General features: G+C 41.8%; 1 protein-coding gene across 1 annotated transcript in view; it reads right to left on the reverse strand.

Annotated features, from left to right (window-relative positions):
• Positions 1-18904, reverse strand: part of CRB1 (crumbs cell polarity complex component 1) — a 92398-nt gene that overhangs the window by 43841 nt on the left and 29653 nt on the right. The window contains exons 3-5 of the mRNA XM_031505516.3: positions 15801-15996; positions 12233-12372; positions 10697-10879 (exon numbers count right to left, since the gene is read on the reverse strand). Coding sequence (XP_031361376.2) covers positions 10697-10879; positions 12233-12372; positions 15801-15996 — 519 coding nt within the window. The remainder of the gene's footprint in view (positions 1-10696; positions 10880-12232; positions 12373-15800; positions 15997-18904) is intronic.

Consider the following 18904-nt stretch of genomic DNA (forward strand, 5'->3'; position numbering starts at 1 on the left):
AAGGAAAGTGTTTTCCTTAATCTGGTTCTCCTTACACAATCAACAGAAGTCCTCTTCTAAGTTAATTAAAATATTTTTAAAGGGATCAGCATCCAGGTCATCTGTAAAAGGCTAGCTTAACTTCTTTGAAATTTTCCTTGTATTTGAAAAAATCAGTCCAGGCACCTAAACAGAAGCAGGCTGTGCCTTACTAGAGTCACCTCTGAGTTTATTTCAAACAGTGCCAATGAACAGACATAAAAATACTGGGCTTTATCACCTGTTCCTCTTATTAGCAAACACTGTATAATTAAGAGCTAGATACTACAGGGAACAATTAATGTAAGAGCTTTTATGTAGTATATCACATAAAATTAGTTTGAGTGCTCACTTTATCAACTTATTTTTATTACTCAAAATTCCAACATATTTATGTCCTTGAGAAGACCTTAGACCTGGGACTCATCAGTGCTAATTAATTGCCAGCAAACTGCAAAGCTCCTGAGTCCAATCCAACAAAAGCATGAAAATGATCTTTTTATTTATTAACAATTAAAATGGGAACTGCATGTGTCTGTGTGTATATATATATATATACATATATATATACATACATATATATATATGTATGTATGTATATATATGTATGTACATTTGGGTATACAAAATTAGAAAGAGTTCTTTATGCTGCTGGGGAGATAGGGAATCTTCAGGAAGCATATGACATTCTGCAGAGGGATTCTCCCTCCAAGTCCTGCACCTGGGGACAAAAAGCCCATCTGGCAGAAGCTGGGGCCAGCTTGCTGGAAAGCAGCTCTGCCATGCTCTGAGCAAGCTGGGCATGAGGCAGACGTGGGGCTGGCAGCAGAGAGGACCAACACATTCCTGGTCTGTGTTGGGAATTGTGCTGCCACCAGGTCAAGGGAGGTGAGTCTTCATCTCTGCTCAGGACCAGGGAGACCCTGCCAAGCTCAGCTCTGCTCTCCCCAGGTTCACAAAAGGAGCAGTGATACTGGAGCAGGTCTGGCCAAGGGCCCTGAAGGAGTTGAGGAATTGGAAAATCTGTCAGGAGGAGAGACTGAGAGCTGGGGTTGCTCAGAAGTTGAAAGAGAAGCTGGTTTTAAAGGCAGGAGATAGCCTTCAATTAAAATATAATACATAAACTTCACCTCACTTCACCTGTTCCTTCCCTTTGAAGAGCTGTGTGTTGCCTGACCTTGTGAATGTTGTTGCTCTTGTGCATGGAATTTTTCTCAAGACATGGTCACATGAGTGTGACTCTCAGCTGTATAGATGTCCTGCTTTCTATTTCAAAATGCTGCATCTTGTAAAATAGTTCTTTTCAACAGCCACAGGTGGGAATACTGCCACATAATTGTACTGCAGAAGTTAAGAATATTTGGGTTTCTTACTCCATTCCCCTGTACACAGACTTGGCAGTGTTAATCCAGGAAGGTTTAGAAGATTATGTGTACATGACAGCCCTGAGGATTTCCATCATTGTGATTTTCCTTCCAAGTCTTTTTCTGAAGACTGTAATGACCTATGACAACTAAGCTTTATTCTCTGAGGAGCCTGCCATTGCTTCTGTTTAATGGATCAGACAGTTTGTGATACATCAGCTCTTGACACTTTCTTCCCCATGTCAACCTGGGATACCTCTTCAATATTTCCCATCTGTGCTGACCTGTGTGATCCAGAGGTCATGTGCTGAAGTCAAACCCAGAATCAAAACACTCATTCCTACCACGGGCCAGACTATTAATGTAACCCATTTAATTTACATCAACTTGGAACTTGACATTCAATTTCTCAGTCCAGAAGCAATTATTTTTAAAGGAAAACGCCAACAATATTGCTTGGCTTAGAATGGTGAAAGTTCAAAAGGGTAAAAAACATTTCACACCATAAATAAAGAATTGATTATACTTTAAAACAAAGTCTGTAATTACTACTGACATTTCTGAGCCTAGATGAGGTGCCTTTTATGCTTTAAAAACTGATGTCATTCCTGCAACTGGCATTATGGGAACCTTATGTAAGGGTCTGAAATAGTCCTTTGCTAATATTTTAAGTACAAAATGGAAAACATTAACATTTTGCACAATTCCTGTGTCAAACACTTTTTTCTTGTCAAGAAGGGGTGCAACATTCTTTGTGGGTGCCTTCCTTCAGCCCAATAGTCTGTGAGCAGGACCACAGGCATAATTAATAAAATTATTAATTTCTTGTTCTTGTATGAAATCGAAGTCTACAACGTGCTAAGAAAATTTGACTAGGAATAGTCCTGTTTGGATCATCCAATTACTTTTTTTTACTCAAAACCATGGTGCTTATTTTCTCAATAGCTTTTCCAGCCCTGTGTGGACTCTGCATGTCCAGCTGCAGACCAATATCCCTGAGTTTTGCACAGAAGATCCTGCTAACCAAACTGTGTGGTGCAAAAGCTGAAAATTGCCACTCAGAATTTGGAGCAGCAAACAGGGCTCATCACAAAGTCTGTGGGAAGCAGCACCTCCCAGATCAGGCTGCAAGGACAGTGCTGGCACAGCAGCTCTAGCCAGAACTCAGGAATGTCTCACAGACGCTGGACATGAACAGCATTTCTCACTCCCTCTGCTGGCTCACAGGTACAGAAGGGTACAGAGATCCGGTTCCCAGAGCTCTGCTGGTACCAAAATGCTGATTCCAATCCAAACAAATTGCATGTTTTCCCAGCAGCTGATACTTTTTTAGCAAGGTAAACAAGGCTATGCTAAGCTGTGTAAAAACTGTGTAAGCAGAGCGATAAAGTACTCTGAATTAGCTGTTATGTATGTGTTTATACATGTGTGTATTTCTTTGTGTACTAGCACATGTGTGAGAACACACATTTATTCTACATGCCCATGGTTCACAACTACCAGCCCATGTACTTTTTCCTGACTGAACTCTACCAACTTCTCCCATGCCACTCATGAGTTCCTCTGCTATGTCGGGAAAGAGAAGTAATGCCTCTTAAATGTTTGGCTGTATAATTTAGTGTATTTCCAGTAAACTGGATTTTAATGGGGTTCACAATGGTGATATTATTAAGGCTTGTTTTGAAATCATCTGTTGAACAAAACACTGAACTATTAAATCAGGTCATTTTGTTTATCACTTGACATTTGACCTTAAATATGCCATAAATTAAAAAGTAATGAGAAAGTAAAATATATTAGTCCCATAGCACAGGTCTTCTCTTTACTGTCTACTTGCCAAGCACTTTCTCCAGAGCAGTGAAAGCTGGATGTGTAGATTTAAAGAAAGTTCCTTTCTGTTTGGGCAGAAGTTGTGCATCTGCTTAACTTTGCAATTTGCCTGTAACTGAACCAGAACAATGCAGTTTACACAAAGCAGTGTAGAAAGCATATGCTGTAAAGTAACTCCTGAGATGGACGATCCAATTCCAAAGGAGATGAGCAAAGTTCTGCTTTCAGTTTGGTGTGTGCAGGACCTTTGATTTCACATGGGTTTGTGCATGGTTATCACTTAGACCACACTTCAATCTCAGCTCTCATTAGTGGTAACCTGTGCCATCAGATATGTAATGCTGTTGGGCTGCGGAAAAACAAGAAAGAAATGAAAGAGCCAGAGAGATTCTTCAATAGGGAAAGACAGAACTGAACACGTTCATAAGCTCAGTCAAGAGGTGGCAAAATTGGATTGTAGAGAGGCTATAAATACATGAGTTATGCCAATTAAAAAGGCTAGGAAAGGTTTACCCAGAGATTTAAGAAAGAAATCAAAAAGGTAAGTAGGCAGCGCTTGAAGAAGGCCCCAGGAGGAAAATTCTTACTGTATAGACTTGATTTAACAAGTAGTCAATCATATGATGGAATGACCCACCAAGAATGAGTGTCAGGAAAAAAAACAGGTGCTTAAAAAGCATTATTCCTGATGCCAAACAATATCCAGCTGCCTTATTTAATTTTTTTTTTTCTTTAAGCATTTTCTTCCAGGTACTGGGCATACAAATTAATTAAATCTGAGGACATTATCTGTCTGTGTGTTGCAATATCTGGGAGTTTATGGATTAAAAGCCATTCATCCCCTCCTCCTTCCCTTCAAGGAAAAAGCTTTTCATGCTAAAAAGTGTTTATGTGCAACACTGTTTAACACAGAGAGATGTGCCAGTTTCAAAATATCCACTGCTTCCAGGCTCTGTCAATCACACTGGACTACATTATACAACTTTACATATCAGTGCAACTAGAGAAAATAGATCGTAGTAATGATGGGTCAGCTGTCAAATTTTAAAGCATAAAGCTCTATATATGTTCTGAAAATAATAATGGTAGATGCTTCCTAATGTTTGAATATCATATATTTCTAACTAAAAAAAAACAAACCCAAAGCATCTGACCCTTCTGCACTCCTTTGGTGATGAATAATGCAGAAGTGATGGCTGACATGTCTTTGCATTCCTAGTTGCAATTTGCAACAAAGAGAGAGATTATAATACATATTTCTCATTAAAAAATACACATAGGTATATCAGGGCTCTAAATATCAGTCCCAGTGCTACAAACTAGATTTGGGAACTAATTCTGTAAAGAGTTGTCATGAAAAACTCGAGAGCTCATTTCCTAATGATCAAGGTTCAGCTTTTGCTAAATTTTAACAGAGTGGCATTACCAGTAAAAAACCCTTTTCTGTCAAAAACTTCCCTTGTATAACAGGAATAATAGGGACAAGCTGAAATTTTCCATAAAGCCAAATTTTATTCCACTACAAGGAGTCCTCTGCATTGTCAGCGCCCATGCTAGGTGCGTATTTTGTTTCTAAGATCTGAAACTATTTCAGTCTCTACTTGGAGCACATTAATCCTTCAAGAGCTATGAGATTCCACTATTCATCCGAGTAATGTCATTCATTATCATCCTATTGGACCTTATTCTATTTTTCTAAAGTGTGGATAATACACAAACGTTCAGATTCTAGTGAGTGAAACCCAAGCTGCAGAATATTGTAATCACAGAAATGTTTTCAGGCATTATTAATAACACTTTGGGATATCTGCTACTCTTTTCTGAAGTGTCTTCCACTAAGTCAGGATTCTTTAACCAGTGGTAAACACTAGGTAACCATTGCAAGTAGAGTCAATGCCTTCAAGCAATCGCTCTCACAGTCTGCTGCCATGCAGGGGACAAGTTAAGTCATAAGAAGATTAATTTTTGCCAAAAAAAAAAAAAAAAAGCTATTAGGCTTTCATAAAGTGTCTCAAGATATGGGCTGTTAAGGAAAGAGCTGTCATGAAAAACACAAGTCAGTCTTAGTTGCTGTGGTGATTTATATGGTGAAAGAATGTAAAAATTACACTTTCTTTTACTAAATGGTATTTCTTAAAATTGTTCGAGAGGAACACTACCTGCGGTAGAAATGAAACTGAAATATCCCACTAGTTCTGTAATGGTAACTGATAAAGCAATGGCAGATTCATAAATTCTTCCAGCTACAACCCAATTTCAGTGCTGCCCACAATGTTCTGAGGTATTGCTGCCCTTGCATGGCCTTTACCTTACAAAGTGTGTGAATTGTGAGCTCAACCTTGGCTTTCCTTCTAGAGAACTACCCAAAAATAGTAATCACACTATGATTACTAACAGTGTGCTTGGTCCGGGAGCTAAGCATGTGACAAATCATTACTGCTTATTGCAAAGAAAGCAGTTTGACTGTGAATGAAGAGACAAGCAAGAAGCCAGGGAGCATGCCTCATTCTTGGGGCCTGAAAGCATTTGCTGCCCTCTGGAATAGACCACAGACCAGTGGTAAAGGACACACTTTGTCTTTCTAAGAGAATATTCTGATCATTTCCAAAAATTAAGAAAAAAGGAGAGAAGGAAAAACTCTGTGGCAGAAATAGAGGAGGAGACAACCATTGATGACAATGTGAACATCTCCTTATCAGGATGCTACTAACTGAAGCAATGTTAAATGGTATTAGTGGGTAGAATCATTAAAAGCTTGTCCAAATGCTCTTTCAAGATCAGAGACTTTAGAAGAGTTGGAAAAGCACTTTAAAGTGCTAATTGTCTGTTTGGTGTAGGGTTTTTACAGGCAGTATGTGCCTGCCATGCCTGAGGGCATCCTGTGTTGGTCCAGCCCATGCCTACGCTGCCCATGGAGTGCTGGAGCCCCTGGAGACTGGCTGGGAGCATGGACAGGAGCTTCTCCTCCTCCTTCCCCCTGTGCTTTTGAACACAGGGACACGTGGAGATCACAAGGGCTGGGGTAGAGATGGGGCAGCGCTGTAGGAATCTGTCCCGGAAAGCAGTAACTGCCACGCTCAGAGAACAGCCACGTTTTTCATGTTGTGCTGCTCATCTGCACACCACCAGCGAGCTGGTTTTGTAAGGAAACATTTCACAGGAGTCCGACAGTGAAAAAGGGATCCTATACTGACTGTGAATACAGTTTGGGCAGTGAAGAAATGTGTTTGCATGCCAATTACAGCCTCTCTGTAGCTCCAGAGTGGTAAGAAGTCCACAGAGAGAGACATCTCAAGCCCTAATTCTAGTTTTACAGCAATTTAGCTGTGTAATACACACAAATGTACTTGGAATTTTTCCTTAAACCAGCTACTTTTGATGGATATTTCGTGGTATCGACATTTTCTTTCTTGAAACTTTGCTTGTATAATAATAATTAGCCAACAGTACCTCTGGACCTGTTAATTTTGAGTGCCTCTCTTGCCTGTGGGAGAAGTTTTAGTCCCACTGAAAAGAGGAGAAAGGTTCTTAACTTGAAAATTGCTTTTTCTCTCTGTATCTGCTCTTTTCTTATCCTCATTCTTTCCTTGATCAACTTTGTCTTATGCTAAAGTCTCAGAATCAAGAGAAAATAACCTTTTAAACTGTGATGACAGGCCATGACATAAAGTGAATTAACCTGGTGTAATGGAGGAATGTTTGACTACCATGGTGTGAACAGCTAAGGGACAGATAAAGAAATAAAGGAAAATATAAAATTTGGATTTTGGAGATGAGATCTTTATTATTCATCTGCTTGATTTAATTTTTGTAAGTCATATTGCTTTATATAGCTAAGGATGGCAGCTGTGTGATCATTGTGCTGGTGGTTAAGGTTTAAAAAAATAAAGATGCATAATTATTTTTATAGTTATAAAAATATACGTATGTATTCTAAGTGTCCCAAGTGAGTGGTAATGTGCTTAGGGTCCTACCCACTACCCATAAATAACATTTATGTCTGTCTCACCCTGTCAGAGGCCAGGAGAGAGGAGGATGGCTGGCTCAGTCTGCCCTGCTGTCTGGTAGGTGCTCTGCCCACAGCAGCACCTACAGAGCAGCAGGGAGATGGAAGCTCTGTGTGCTCTGTGGGTCTGTCAGCCTGGCTTTAGAGCAGAATGAGAGCCCAAATAATTCAGTTTCTAAGTACTGGTCCCATGACGTTCCCCATTCAGTGTCTGGCTTGAGGTTTTCTTTGCTTAGCAGAGTGTTCAGCACTCTCCCACACTGGCCATTTATCTGCCTCATCTTCTGGCTCTGGGAGACAGTTTCTTTCCCCCATGCATATGGCAGGAATTCAATATGCATACGACACCAGTCTGATCATATCATTTCTCTTGCAGTAGTCCAACAGGCTGGGAAAAGGGCCAAGGAAATTTAAAAGGGAAAAACAGAAAACAAGACAAACGAAAAGGCCAAAAACCATTTAGGAATTCCTGATGGCAAAGCAAGCAGCAGTGCTGGTGGCACAGCTGGCACACAGCAGATAACAAGACAGCAGCAGTGGCCAGGCCCTCAGCAGCCAGCACTCGTGTGTGGCAGCAGGCACCCTGCCTGCAGCCAGGGGAGTGGGCTCTGCTGCTCTCATTCTCACCGTGCTGAAGGAAAATGCATGGACTTCATCCCTGCTCCCAGCACCGTCCCCCTGCCTGGGGACCGTGGGCAGCACGGATTTTTAGGCACAGGGAGCAGGAGCTGCCTGCCTGGCACACTCCCTGCTCCTTGGGCTCCACTCCACTCTGGAATGTGTCACTTGGTAGACCTTGCAAGTTCAGGAGCTCTTTAATTTTGACATGGTGTTAAGTTTATTACAACCTGGTGAAATGAGTCACTACCAAATCCATAGCTCTGCCTTTCTCCTTTCTCACAGGTTTTCATGAGCGAAGTGAAAAGTTTAACCTTTCAAATAACAGCCTTTTTAACAAAGGTGCAGTGCTAGAGCAATACAATATATCCACAGAATGAAAGGACACAGTTCTGGGGTAACTACTGCCTTTACCTCGCAGCAACAAATCACAAGACCTTTAAATAAAAGCCCAATTTATTAAAAGTACTGTTGTGCTAGGGGGCCAGCATGCCAAGGTAATATAAAAAAAGCTAGGGCTTGCTACTGCAGAAGTACTGAGACCTCTTGAAATCTGAGTATCCACAAACACTGATTTAAAAGCGAATGGGAGAAGTTAACCCTTTGTAGAACCTGCACAGAAATTTTCTATCTTAAATCTCAATAAGGAATATCTAATATCCTCAAAGAGGACATTCGATAAAGTCTCCAGACTGGGATTTATGTATTTATTTTTAAGAATCAAATGGTCTAAATAAGTTTGGTTGCAGATTTGATCCTTTTAAGACTTCCAGCAGGACTACTGACTATTTTTCAAGTCACCTGAAAAGTCACTATTTGTAACAAGATATTTATTCCTTTCTCCCAGTTTGTGAGGAAAATATTTTATTCTGATATAGACACGTTTAAGTTCCATTATCTCCTGCCCTTAGATTTAAAACTGTAGTCCAAAAGGTGGATATTCTTAGTTTTTCAGTTCAGTTACACTAATTTTTTGCAATCTTATCCAGTAAGTTCAAAGATGCTTGTTACATATTGACAACAAGCCTCAGTTTGATTGTATCTTTCCATTTCAATGGCTTTTTTGGATCATGCCCTTGCAATGCAGGGTCTGCAGATTATTATTTCTGCATATAACCTGCTTCGGTGAAGTATGATTATAACATTATTATGAGTGCTTTACTGAGGATAGAGGCATAATAAAATTAATGTGGTTTATTAAATCTGTGTCCTCTTGCAATATGAATATGAGGGCACATCAGCACATACAACTATACAGGTGTTAAGGCTGGAAAAACTCCTGAGTTACAGCTGTGGAAATGTAGGATTTGGGGTGCCAGTGAAATATGCTGATCTCCAGATGAAAGGATCTGACTTTTTTTCCAGGTGGCTGTTAGCTCATCTCCATCAGATAAGCACCATATAGTAAATGGTCCTGATCAAGGACTCACCTGCTACCTTGAATCACACTACTGCAATCAACTCTAATCTTAACTCTTTAATTCTGATTTAAAACGAGGGGCTTATTTATCATTTGGCTATAACTGGAGAAATTGGTTGTCCAGATTGGAGATAAACACTCCCAGTCCTTCCTAAAGGCTTTTTGTGCTGAAGCTTCTGACATCCAAGGAGGCTAAGGCTCATATTGAGCATTTTATTTTCAGGCTACCTGGGAGGAAAAAGACCAGAGAGAAATGTGCAGTGCTACTGCTAAAAAGTGTCCTGTTAAAAATTATGGCCTTCCTGCCAAAGTGTGGGCAAACTGTTTAGTAAGAATAACTATTTTGTGGGGTTTTTCTCATTAAAGCTATGTAGATAGCATCAGACAGATATGTATGTAATTAAGCTTACTTATGGTTTTTAAAAAGGTAATTTAATTTGCACACAGAGTCAGTAGAAATTTCAGGGTCTCAAATGCTTTCTCTCCCTTGTGCTTTGGAGAGTCCTGCATTGTGAACAGTAAGATTATAGATTGAAAATTAGATTCAAGATTGATATATTTACATACATTCTGACACACTTTTTTTCAGACCAGTTAAGAGTTTCAGACCGGGGGAGTAAGTCGGTAAATCCTCCATATGAACAAAACCCATAGAATCATCATGATCCAATCAGGCAAACAAGCCAGGTGAAGGCAACTAATAAGGAAATGAGAGGATAAAGGATGGTTAATCAACAAACCACACCTTTCTGTTTGTCTCACAGAGCTTTGAAGTCTCCACACTAGGACAAGACAGAAAGGAAGGAAACTGGAGGTCTGGACATCCCCGACAGAAGGTGAAGGGAAAGCAGAGGCATGGAAGAGGTAGGGGTGCTTGGGACAGCATGGGAGATGCTGAAAGCCGGGGGAGAAGCCTCAGACTGTGGTCTCTTATGCAGAACAAAAGAACAACAGCAACACTTAGTGACAGGATAGGGAAGGACAGTTAAGGGCTGGAATAAAAACAAGTCTCCATGCCACTTTGAAGAAAAGAAGTAGCGGATTCAGAGCGAAAGCTGTGGTCTCCATAAGCTTATGTACTTGTTACGTTGGAGACAGCAGTCATACATTTCACGTGACATGAAGTTTACAAGCTTCTCGGGAGATTAATGGAACGAGAAACTGAATGCTGGATAAATTAATATAGCTATTGATTTTTTTTTTTCCCCTTCAGAAGGAACAATCGGCTGGAGTTGGAACAGTACTGCAGCCCCAGCAGCACGCAGTCCGAACCCGAGCGGCTGTGCTGAACAGTGCTGCTGTGGTGGGACAAAGGCAGGACGGACACATCTCCGTCAGGATTACGGCCCTCTGTGCTCTGAGGGCAGGGCTGCGCACACGCTGCTGGTGCTCTGCCGCGGGCGGAGCAGCCCTGCCGGCCCCCCCGGCCCCGGGCCTTACCGGCGAAGCCCGGCGGGCAGCGGCAGACGTAGCCCTCGGCCCGGTCGTAGCGGAAGGCCGGCGGCAGCCCCGGGACCAGCCCGTAGAGGCCGGCCCAGGAGCGCTCCACGCAGCGGCCGCCGGAGAGGCAGGGGCTGCTGCGGCACTCGGCGATGTCCTCCTCGCAGCGGGAGCCCGCGTAGCCTGCGGAGACACGGCCACGGGTCAGGCGGTGACGGCGCCCCCCCGGGCCCGCCCGGCGCCCCCCCCGGGGCCCGCCCGGCGCCCCCCCCGGGGCCGCCCGGCGGCCTGGCCTCAGCGCCGCCGCGGTGGGGCACCTCAGCCTCCCTGGCAGCCTGTGCCTCACCACCCTCACCGGAAAGAATTTTGGCCTTATATCTAATTTAAACTTGCTCTCAGTTTGGAGCCGTTTCCCCTTGTCGTTTCACCTAGTCGTGCCTTTTAGGAACAGGAAGGTCTTTAAGGTCCCTTGCAACCCAAACTGTTCTACAATTCTGTCATTCCATGTGCTGTTCATCTCTTCCAGACCCCAGAAGATACCCTGTGAATAGTAGCTGCACATGGCTTCAGTTTTCCTCAGCTCCTTGAAGCTGCAAGTGTTCCGTTCGCAACACCCTGCCAGGGCTTGGCAGCAGGACATTGCTGTGGTTACTCCACATCAGTGAGTTGAGCTGTGCCATAAAGCATTTGTTTGGGACTTATTTAGGCAGTAACGTGGAGATTTGTGTGGGTAACAATCACTGCATTGTGGTATAATACACTCTCAGATTGTGGGAAGGCAGAAGAGGACAGAGAGTATAAATAATTTGGTAGTTTTAAAGTGTTTCATCTGGAGGCTTAAGTGCTACAATGATCCCTGAATTATGGAAAATGTGAAGGGTTCTGCGTAATTTTTCCTTATCCATTGCACCAAGGCTTGTGTAGTGCAACAATAGTGAGGCATTTAGGGCTGACAGTGTTGTCTCTGCTCCTGCATCCTCAGTAAGCTCATAAACTTCCTCAGACATAAACTCCTTAGAGATGCTTCTTGTAGTCTGTGTGCTGATAGAGTTGTGTGGTCTCCCAAGAGCACAGGGTCTGTGTCCCCACTGGGGTGTGGGGCCTGTTTGCCTAAAGCTGGTAGAAAACACAGCCTGTGGGTTTCACTGCCAACTGCTAAACAGAAGTTTTTAGACTGGTTTAAAGGTTGTGTTAATGAAGACTAAAAACAGTGCCAGCTGCAGCAGTAATGCAGTGTCACATGGTTTGAAGGATTAAGTCACTAGGAGATGGCTCCCAGCTTTGACTTATCTCCTGTCTTGTCACCATAATGCCAGTGCCTTTTGTTTTGCCCACTTCTGCTCTCCAGGAGAATCAATTCTTAGCTGGAAAAGTAAGCAACTTACCCAAAGGGCTCTGCCTTATGATGAGTGAAGCCCATGTAAACACAAAGCCATAGAGGACTTTTGAGGTTATGGAGCTTCAACCATTTATTGTATCAAGGGAAAAAAAAAAAAAACTACTCAAGGAACATGTATAGGAGAACTTGGATCTTACCTGGCCAACAGTGGCATGTGTAATTGTCAGCATGGTCCTCACAAGTGGCGTTGTTGTAGCATGGTTGTGACCAGCACAAGGGAATGAGGGTCTCGCAGTGCGAGCCCATAAATCCAGTCCCGGTGCAGTTGCAGCTGTACCTGCAACACAGAATGCAATGTTCACTCAGGCTGGAAGTCAAGAGATCTGGGCTTTGTTCCCACACATGCACAGGCTTCTTGTGTAGCCTTGGCTCGCAGTTTACAGGGTTGAGTCCAGCTTGAGACCACCATCTGGTGCTTTAGGAGAAACCATAGAAATTGGGAACCAACAATGAGCTTTTCCCTGAAATATGTGGTTTTGTCTGGGGGAAAAGAATTGCTTATGGGTTGGTTTTGACACAACCCGAAGAATGACTGATACTTCTTTTTTCTTCTTATTTTTTAGTTTTTGGGAGAAAAAAAAAAAAGTCTGTGGCATTTCCAATGCTTTTTTTAAAGAAAATTTGTTTTGTTGGATTAACATTATTCACAAAATGAAAAGGGAGGAGGCAGTATCCCTTCCTCTTGGACTGGTAGAAATTGCATTGGCAGAAAAATAAGGAATTTTATTTTTCCTCAACTGAATGATTTTTTTTCCCTGCAAACCAGCCTTTTATTGTTAGGTTAGAACAAAAATGTCAATTGCTTGCTTTGTCCCAATAACAACAGTAATACAGCTCCCTTTTGATAGCAGTGCAACTACAACATAAGTAAACAAACTAGTGTACATACAGAAATTAGCAACATGCAGATATCACTAATGTCTGGGAAGTTTTGTTTGTTTTTCATTTTCCTGGAGAGCTGAGTGCTATAAAAAGCAGCACACCTGTTATTTGGTCATCAAGTATAAAGTTAACATGTACATGTTATATGAAAATACAGGCTTTTGCAAGATACAAGTTAATTGTGCAGGCTTGTATGATCTTGACTTTAAAAAATTATAGGAAACAAAAATTTATTCTTCTATTTTCTTTTACATTAAAGTGATAACAGCATTATTGTACAATTGCATTCATAGGGCATCTTGCTGAGCAAGATATAAGTATGCTTATTTGATGATTTCTGTGCTTAATATCCAAGTCTTAGACTTGGAGTAAATACATGAAGAGAAAGTGAAATTGTTGAACACAAAGCAACATCAGAGAACAACTGGCTCCTGCAATCTAACAGAACAAAAAGTGTAAACTTTTTACTACACTGTTTAAGTGTGTGCATAAGCCGAAACTTCTGGCCAGCCAGTTTATTACTGGTGTATGGATTATTCCTAAATCAAAACCAGAGATGACTCAGACCAGGTGGCATTTGAATTTCAGATATAAAAAGTAATGAGGAAGATGTGAATCAGAAAAGTAATTTTTATTCTGAGGAATGTTCTCAAACCTGAAGCCTCCTTCTTCTGCTGAGTTTTCCACACATTTCTCCCATGCACCTTCAGTTTGGTGCTGCTTTGCTTTGGTGAAAGCTTATTTTTCTGCCTGTGTCCCAGCTACTTTTCCCTTTGGTTCAGAATCATAGAGCAGGGAGGAATATCCAGAACTCACTGCTTAATGTAACCCACTGCAGCCCCACCTGTGTGCCTTTTTCTTGGGTATCTTTTAGCATTTGACATTGCTGTCGACCTTCAGGGATTCTGGATGGTGCCCTGCTTGTGAGCAGGCTACAACTGAGCAGGCAGATGGCTTTTTATAGTAAGACTGATAATTTAGATACTCTATATAGCATATTTTTTTGATTTCTTGTTTGATGTTCTCATAATCTGCAGAAAGCAATACATGTAGGCATTCTTTCCTATGGAATCTCCTATGGACATTAGAGCTCCTGGGAATATTTCCTATGGAAAAAAGACATGGATCATGCAGGATGTTCTCTCTGCCTAGGCACACTAGGTTTTGTCATCCAGCTGAGTCTGTAAAGTGTTGAGTTTAAATGTTTACTTATGTGAAAATGGTTTTTTTTAAGAGATCAGCTTGTACTTAATTGTATTCATGAAGCATCACTGGAAGGTCAGTCTGAAATTTGCGAGTGAATTTGGTTTGATGTTTGTATTTACAGCTTTTTGTGCTAAATCCATTGCCTTGTACACACTTCTGTGAGAGCTGGTGACAGACACCAAACACTCAGCTGTACTGTAGATTAGTCAGAAAAGGAAAACTCCTGCTGAAATGCCACAATTCTTAATTTATCCCCAAAAATACACAAAAGAAAGGAAATTGCTGGACACCCTTCTGTTTTGAATTGCTTTGTTGTCCATTCCTTTCCATCACATAACAAATACCGAAAGAGCTCCAATTGTTCTCCAGATACCCTGCAGTATTGCAAGCCAATTAAAATTGGTCTTGCATTGTACCTCAGCTTTAAAAGCCAGGAGAAAAATGAGCAGGATTAAGTCTGGCCTGAATAAGCATCCCAGTTGCTCACCTCACACATGTATCCTCAAAAGGCTTCCAGGTTACTGCACAGGTCTGAGTGAGTCATGTCCAAGGTGACCCCCTCTCACTGCTGCCATGCTGTAGCTACACTGGGAAATAATAAATGGCTTTGTCCTGCTCAGAGCCATTTAGCACTGCTGAAAAGAAGTTCCACAAGGCTGGTGCCATGTCACCACACTGCAGAAAAACTCATTCCCAGAATATGATCTCTTACCCCCTCACTCAAGGCAAGCACGCCTTTTGCTGACATGCCTTCTGGACTGATTTTTCGGGCACCAAAGTCTTCAAAACTGCTTTATAAAAACTGGAAAATACACAATAAAGGACAAATCTTGTACTGGCAAGAGGAGCACCTGCATGAATACGCTGGGGAACTTTCAGGCTGAGCTTATATACATATGTGTGTTCAGTTTGGGAAGCTCATGCTGAGCCAGAAAATCCAGTATTGATGAGTGAATGCCAGAGCTCTGCTTGGACCTCTGTGTTGGGCTAGTAACAGTAGGTGGAGAATCTCACTTTTCCATTGCCTTGTATTCGCCTTTTTTTTTTTTTTTTTTTTTTTTAATTACTGTTGTTACTTTTTTGCCCTTGGGCTGCAGGTCCTTTTGAACAAGTAGCTGTTGAACCTGTAGAGTTTCTGACACATTTCCTGATGATATCTATTACTATGGTTACAATTATTACAGTTTTTCTCTGCCTCTCTTCTAATCCTTCTGTCTGTCAGTGTGGGCAGCTGCTGTCAGCAAATTCAGTTTTATAGAGTCTCACATATTTCTTGGAAACTAAAGTTTGGTAAGCATTAGAAACAGAATTGATATCTAAATGACAGTACTAACAGCCAGGAAAACAGCGCGTTGTAAATATTTAAAGTACAAATACGAAAAATACACTTCTCAGTCAGCCTTTGCCATAAATGTTTTGTTGTCCTATTGGCTCTGACACCAGACTGGCATTCTTTAATCGTTTTCAAATCAAAACTGAAATTAGTGCAGGACCAAGGAGTGAACTCTAGAATGTGGAAGGAGATGACTAGCAGGCCAGGCAGGCTCCCATGGCGTTCCCACCTGCGGAGGCACCCCAGGAGCAGCTGGCTGAGCCTGCCCCGGCTGGCACACCTACCCACTGGCCCCGTCCGTGCAGCGTGCCCCGTGCAGGCAGGGCTGGCTGGAGCACTCGTCCACGTCGGTGCCGCAGCGGTCCCCGAGGAAGCCCCGAGCGCACGAGCAGGAGAAGCTCCCCAGGGAATCGTGGCAGGTCCCCCCGTTCAGGCATGGCTGGGACAAGCACTCATCGATTTCCACCTCACAGTTCGTACCTTCAAAAGCAGAGAAAATAGACCCCAGGCTTAGGAGATAGCTTTGGAAATCTCAGCAAGAACTGCCTGAAATACAATAGTCACATAATATGTTTTTTTTTCTTTATGCAGTTGCCTGGTTTTTAAAGGCATTTCCTCCTCAATGTGCTTTGCACAACTAGTTTTTTCAAGGCTTGGCAGAATTTACAAAAGAACAAGCCAGTTGTTTTCACAAGAATAGGTAAAATAACTTTTTCTGTTGAACATGGAGACAGGACAAACTAATTTTCAGTTTATTCAAACAATGCTACTATCCTGTTTACATAATACAGAAGCGACCAGCAGTTTATTGATCTCATAAGAGTCCATTTAAAGTTGACCTTTAAATTGAGAATTCACATTTTTTTTAAATTCATTGGGAGGTGTCTTGTTTAGCAGTGGATTATTGCTTAATTTTTTTAAGGCTTTCCAATATGCAAGTAAATGGGTCTGTGGTGCCATGTTTGCAGCAGGTCAGAATCTTGGAGCTGCTCTTCAGAGATAATTGCTGGAAATAAATCAGTTCTAACTTGACTTCACAGCTATTTGTGATAGTTGGCAGGTTAAATATACACTCCTTTTTTTTATCTCTAGCACAGACCAGGAGACACTAAGAAAATTTAATAACCAATGCCTTGCAGCTTTGATTATTTCAGGGTTTTGTATGCTTATGCACTTACTTAGTGTTTTGGAGCAATAGAGTAATATTTTCAAATAATTTTCACCTGCCAAGTCAGGTTTTTTTAGCAGCTACAGTATCAGCCACAAAACAGATGCAAAGTGGCAAATTATAATGAAGAAGCTGCTTTGAAGTGAATTTCCTTATTTTTTATTTGGCTTGTCGAAGTAGCTGCAGTATTGAAAAGTTTACAGGAGAATTTCCTACTTGAAAAAAAACCTGCAGCCCTGAGAATGGGTTCTTTTTTTTTTCTTTTTTTGTAAAAGTGAAGTTTTCAGTAGAAGATGATAGGGTAGACTTTGAACAGAGGGAACAGGCATGTTTGATGATGGGTATCACTCTTGCAATTTATTTAGGAGCTTATCTCTAATTCTTTATTTATGGTCCTTTTGTCAGTTCTGTACTGCTGTGAAATTTGTACATTATAACTTTGAGCATCTTTCTTAAAACACAGAGATTGATAATATTTAGCACTGTCACTTCATTAATAATTTATTTTGATGCTTGTGAGCATCTTTGTTTTAAAAGAATAAGTCCGTACTATGGATAAGTACCAGGAAATGTCTTAAAATGCCACACCAAAAATTGGAGATGTTGCCTCATAACTATTTTTCATTGTCTTTAAGCATTAAAGTGCAAATTCCTATTTTCAGCAGTTGAGAAATAGTTCCTTGAGACCACATAGTGGATGGGGAAGCTGCCAGTGGCGTGCCCCCAGTACAAGGTTCACTGCTCAGCCAACCACTATTTTCAGTGGGAGCCTGCCACGAGAGCCCAGCACAGGAACGCTCTCTTACGGCTTTACGGTAATGTACATTACAGCCAGATATAGTCAGCAGTCCCTCTGTGGTCATTGCCCTGTGAATTCACTGTAATTATAAACAATGTGTTTGCAAAAGTGTGTCTAGTGACCGTAAATCTGCCAGAGCTTGTTAACAGCTTACTGCGAACACTAAAAATCATGTGACAAAACAAGCCCTGTTCAACTGATCCTCAGCTCAGCCAAATTTAAAACTACAGGCCTGAGAACAGCCTGACAATTAACATGAGAACATAGCGTTGTTGTTTTGGTTCATGTCTTTAATCTATCAAGCCCAGTAACCTGCCTTCGGCAATGTTGCCTCAGAAGAAAACTTCTCCCTGTATAATGCATCCAGCCAATGCGATCTGCCATGCAGACAGGGGGAATCCCTTCCTAGCCTCCACTGAGTCTGCTGTCAGGCTTTCTTAGATGTGTAGAAGAGAGATGAAAAGATTAGATCTGCATTTTCACCTCAGTCTAACATTCTGTCATAAATATGCTGTATGCCAAATATCATATGCCAGGCGGGAAGGAGAGCGCCAAGGAGCCCCGCCGCAGTTATTGCACAGGGCTGCACCACCACAAGCTGAGGCACCCTGGGTGTCCTGGAGCAGGCTGAGCATCCCTGCATGTACAAACCACACAAATGGTTTGAATTGAAATGCTGAGAAGGTGGGGAGAAGTCACATTTGTAACTTTTGCAGTTTCTCTGAAGAACCAGGGTTGTTTCTTATACTGCTTGCTTCTCCACTGAGTCCTACTGTGCACTTCTTTCTACAGCCCCAGTCAAGAAAAAGTAAACACAAGTGAGGATGAAGGACACACAGCCAATGTTAGAGGGAGAAGTTGTGTTTTTTTGATCAAGGCTTGTCCCTTTTAAGTTTGGGCATCTCATCCGAGCTGAATATCTAGGGTGGCTAGGACACAAGGTGGGGAGTGCTGGTTTGAAACTGGAAAGCTGGGGAAGGAAACAGGCTTTGCACTGAGGCCAATTGCTGTTGGATGTACTGTGTGGTTTGCTATTACATCCACAACAACAGGGACATGAGCTTGTTGGGAAGTGAGATCTCTATTTGAGGTTTTCCATCCCATGGTAGAGTTGCTGTGCCTCTGCTTGCCTTTAAGTGCCTAAGACTTATTTATGATGCATCTATTCTTAATATTTGCATAGCACATACATTATTGATGAGAATACTGAATGAAAGCTTGGAGATCTATCAGGAGTAATTTCCTCAAATTTTACGGACGTCATCACAGCGATGGTTACCTCATCATAAAAGGTATTGCACAATGAGCAAATCCAGCTCCCTGCACCTATTTTGTCTGCCACTGAAACACTTTCACTTGCTGTTTTAGGCTGAGAATGGGTTTTGGAACTGCCATGCACTCCTGAGAGTTCACACTGGAAT

This window comes from Lonchura striata, chromosome 8 (genome assembly GCF_050655825.1).
Source record: "Lonchura striata isolate lonStrDom1 chromosome 8, ASM5065582v1, whole genome shotgun sequence".
In the NCBI taxonomy this organism is placed as follows: domain Eukaryota; kingdom Metazoa; phylum Chordata; class Aves; order Passeriformes; family Estrildidae; genus Lonchura; species Lonchura striata.